This window comes from Austrofundulus limnaeus, unplaced genomic scaffold (genome assembly GCF_001266775.1).
Source record: "Austrofundulus limnaeus strain Quisiro unplaced genomic scaffold, Austrofundulus_limnaeus-1.0 Scaffold10, whole genome shotgun sequence".
NCBI lineage: Eukaryota > Metazoa > Chordata > Actinopteri > Cyprinodontiformes > Rivulidae > Austrofundulus > Austrofundulus limnaeus.
In genome coordinates, this window is record NW_013952412.1 from 4,088,054 (window position 1) to 4,092,439 (window position 4,386).

General features: G+C 39.2%; 1 protein-coding gene across 1 annotated transcript in view; it reads left to right on the plus strand.

Moving 5' to 3' along the window:
* The window catches only part of spon1a (spondin 1a), a 51,458-nt gene extending 47,954 nt beyond the window's left edge, over positions 1–3,504 (plus strand). Inside the window, exons 12-16 of the mRNA XM_014001894.1 lie at positions 377–547; positions 647–814; positions 967–1,131; positions 1,518–1,784; positions 1,881–3,504. Of these exons, the coding sequence (XP_013857348.1) occupies positions 377–547; positions 647–814; positions 967–1,131; positions 1,518–1,784; positions 1,881–2,044 (935 nt within the window). The 3' untranslated portion in view covers positions 2,045–3,504. The remainder of the gene's footprint in view (positions 1–376; positions 548–646; positions 815–966; positions 1,132–1,517; positions 1,785–1,880) is intronic.
* Positions 3,505–4,386: the final 882 nt, after the last annotated feature.

Genomic DNA, 4,386 nt, shown 5'->3' on the forward strand with positions numbered 1-4,386 from the left:
TGTGTGTGTGTGTGTGTGTGTGTGTGTGTGTGTGTGTGTGTGGGTGTGTGTGTGTGCATATGAGTTGATAAAATGCTTCACACCATCTGTTCCACATTATTACAAGACAGATTTATTCACACATTATGCCGTGCTTCAACTAAGAGTTGCATAACTAAAAATAATGACAGTAATGTGTAATACTCAGTTATAATTACCTTTTTTAATGAGATGCTGTTAAAAGCTTGCAATGTTCTATTTAAATAAYATATAATTTGATTTTGTATGCTTTTAATGTAGTTTAGTTTTAATACAACGAACTGACAGCATGAATGGGTTTTTAAAGTACAAAGCATTTTCATGGATTTGCTGACATTTATTGTTTTKCTCTGTTCAGGTTCTTCCACCTGCATGATGTCAGAGTGGATTACGTGGTCTCCGTGCAGCATGTCCTGTGGGGCAGGCACACGTTCCCGGGAACGTTACGTGAAACAGTTCCCCGATGATGGCTCTGTGTGTACTGTGCCCACACAAGAAACGGAGGGCTGTGTGGTTAACGAGGACTGCTGTGAGTTTGGTTCTTGTCCATTTACAAAGCCTTCGTTAACTTAATGTGCACAATTTTTTTGTGTTTTTACATGACGTTGTGTTCTCTTCGTGACCTTAGTGCCCAGCAGTTGCCTGGTTACAGAGTGGGGTGAATGGGACACGTGTAGTGCTACTTGTGGTCTTGGCATGAAGAGGAGAGAGCGCTTGGTGAAGATGCCTCCTGCCGATGGCTCCATTTGTGGAGCAGAGGTTCTGCAAGTGGAGAAGTGCATGATGCCAGATTGTCGTGAGTAGCAATGATCTATGTACCTCAACTGTCCCGACTTCTCTTAAACTACACATCTATGAGATGAAATAAYACTTTTTTGTGTTGCTGCTTTGAGTTCCAATTCTTAACAACATTTAAACATCTTACTGAGTGACTTATGTTGTAAATAGATACAATCCCATGCCTGCTGACCCCGTGGTCAGAGTGGAGTGACTGCAGCGTGACATGCGGGAAGGGTCTGAGGACACGACAGCGCATGTTCAAATCTCCTGCAGAGCTGGGAGAGTGTACTGAAGAGGTAGAACAGGTGGAGAAGTGTATGCTGCCAGAGTGTCGTAAGTAACAAATATTCTCATCTGCACTCCCACACACTAATTATGTTCTGAAGTATTTTATGAAACTGAATAGTAATTTTACATTTTGTTAATGAAACCTTATTTTCTTATACAGAAGTGAGCACAAMTGATGAGAAAGTTTGATTACAGCACCTCTATTTTGTTTAAATATCTTTGGAATCTGGTGTGTATTGGTGTCATTCAAAATAAAATTAAACCATTTCTAGAAAAAATTGGTTGAATATTTTCAAAAGTATGTTTTGAAAACAAACAAATAAATAAATAAAAAAAACATCCAAAATCCTTTTGGTTTTGTGCTGTAAGCTTCTTTTAAAAAAGTTGTTCCATAGTTTCACGTCGCCCTCTGTTCTTGTCCGTGTACCCAGCCATAGACTGTGACATGTCAGAGTGGACCGAGTGGTCCGAGTGCAATAARTCCTGTGGGAAAGGTCACACGATTCGGACTCGCATTGTGATGATGGAGCCCCAGTTYGGAGGAGACCCCTGTCCGGAAACTATCCAGAGGAAGAAATGTAAGATTAGAAAGTGCAACCGAGGGCAAGGCAACGTTGAGGAGAAGAGACGACGCAAGGAGCAGCGTGAAAAACGGAGGAGCAAACAAGGCAGGGCTGAGGGGAACACCGAGCATCCAGGTTGGTATTGGCACTCCTGTAAGTGAAATACAGTCAAACGTACTGCTGTCTTTGTCCTTCTTGTAAACCTGTTCATTTGAATCATTTTACCATCAGGGTGTAGAATGAGACCGTGGTCAAGCTGGACAGAATGTACCAAACTATGTGGTGGAGGTATTCAAGAACGACTCATGTCAGTAAAGCAGAAGATTAAGACTGTCCAGCTGTCCAGCTGCAAGGACAGGAAGGAGATCCGAGCKTGCAATGTCCACCCCTGCTAGGAAGTTGAGAGCGAACRGGGCGGCTGACAAGAGGAAGGCTGGAAATTGAACTGACAGTGGGGACTGGGAACAGCAGAAGGAACACTGTTGCACAATGACCCAATGCACTCTGTTTAGGGCTGAAATGACACATTTTTAAATTTTCATGGGGCAAATCCAGAGCTCAGGTCAATTGTTAAATGAAAATGAACTACATGATCTCTTTAAAAAAAACTCTGGATTCAATTTTGGTTTAACCTGCTGTGCTTTTAAATTAGCTCTGACACACATGTAACTTTTTTTTTGCAACATTACTGTAAACTTGTTGTGGTATATGTCTTGAGAAATATAATTACGAATGATGAACTGATAAAACAAAAAGAAAAAGAACTGTTAATCTTGTGGTGTCCCTAAACAACCCATTCTCACTCCCAAGTCGTCACATATTGACACTTTTCCAAGGTTCCCTCTGCGTCCAATTTTGACGCGTCGGGTACCCCCCCTCACGTCAGTTATTGACAAGATGGGGCGGAATACGCTGTCATAATATCAGAAAATGTAGAAAATGCACCAAAACTACTGTCTTAAAGCCTAAAATCACCTTTATTCACTTTAGACATGCTGTCCCTGACCCTAGTATGTAAAATTAACCATTTTTAGAAATTGTAGGAAATTAATGTGAACCACGTGTTCCAAAGCCTAAAATTACATAAYATTCGCCCAAGACATGCTATCCCTGACCCCACTACCTAAAATTAACCATTAACCCTGATCCCTAAAATTAACCACAGACCCCAAGTCAAAGACCCCTATATTTTGCGTCTCAACGCATCAAACCCGGACGCCAAGGGAACACGGAAACGCTTGGTACATCAAAAMCTGATGCGACAGGYGTACCTGAAGCGTCAAAATAAGAYGCAGTGGGGACCTTGGAAAAGCGTCAATATGTGACGAGTCGGGACTGAGAATGTGTTACCCTAAATACATAAGTATATTCCAGACTTTAAAGCACAGGGGCCCAATGATTCCAATGTTTTATATGCCTCCATTTGCTCAGTTGTTTGTAGGAAACATCATTTTGTTATCTTTCTTTTTAAAGGCCACTAAATTGTTGTCTATATACTTGCATCAAGATTGACATTTTTATGATTTAGGACATTGTTTTAAAGCATTGTTTTTTTTAATAAGAATGTGTGAAGATTCCTACCAAAGTCTTGTGTAGCTGTTTTCTAGATRTATGTTTTTTTCTTTATTGTTGTCCCTCTAACACATTAATATTTTGAAAAAAATATTACCTTTACAATAAAAGTAAATGTGACAAGTTGTCACATGGATTTGTCTTTTTTTGTGGAGATTACAAAGAAATAAAGGTGGATTTTGATTCATACTTTGGCTGCCACTAGATGGTGATAACAAGCTTATATCATATATTGCTCATTCCTGAGACTGTAACATCTGATTTTCTGCTGTCCATGTAGATAACTTCTTAACAACAAAATGRCTAAATAATAAGTTGAATATTATCCTTTATATATATACAGTATATATACATGTTGCTAAAATGTATTTATAAATACATGAAACAGATTGTTAAACTATCATAAATGGCAAACCTAGACAAAAAGACAACAAATGTTGGTAACACATTTGAAGCAGTGTGCATAAGACTAACATGACACATAAACATGAACAACACCTGCCATGAACATGAAGGAGGCTTCATGAATGTCTGTGACTTGACATTAAGTGTCATTCTGTAAATTATGACACATTTAAGGCAAAGTTAACATGGTTTAAAATGTCTTGGTTGTGACAACTTGACATTAACCAAGACAAACATGTATTTATGACAACTTGACATTGGTATGATATGAGACACTGCCTCGCCAAATAAATAAATAAATAAATAAGGTCACACACTAATATTGTGTTGGACTGCCTTTAACTTTGGTTACAGCATCACTGTGGCATTGTTTGGATAAACTTCTGCCATGTCACAAGTTTTATTTCCATGCAGTAATGCTTTTAAGTTTTCACCAAGATCTTGGATTGATGATGACAGAGTCTGACCAGTGCACAAAGCCTTCTTCAGTACATCCTAAATAWTCTMAATGGACTCTGTGGTGGCCAGTCCATGTGTGAAAACAATGTATGCTCCCTGAAACCACTCTTTCACAATTCCAGCCCAATGAATCCCRGCATTGTCATATTGGAATATGCCTGTGCCATCAGARAAGAAAAAAAAATCATTGATGGAATAACCTGGTCATTCAGTATATTCAGGTAGTCAGCGGACCTCAACCTAGACCTGACCAACTGCAGCAACCCCAAATTATAGCACTTAGTTATTAAATTCAGATGGT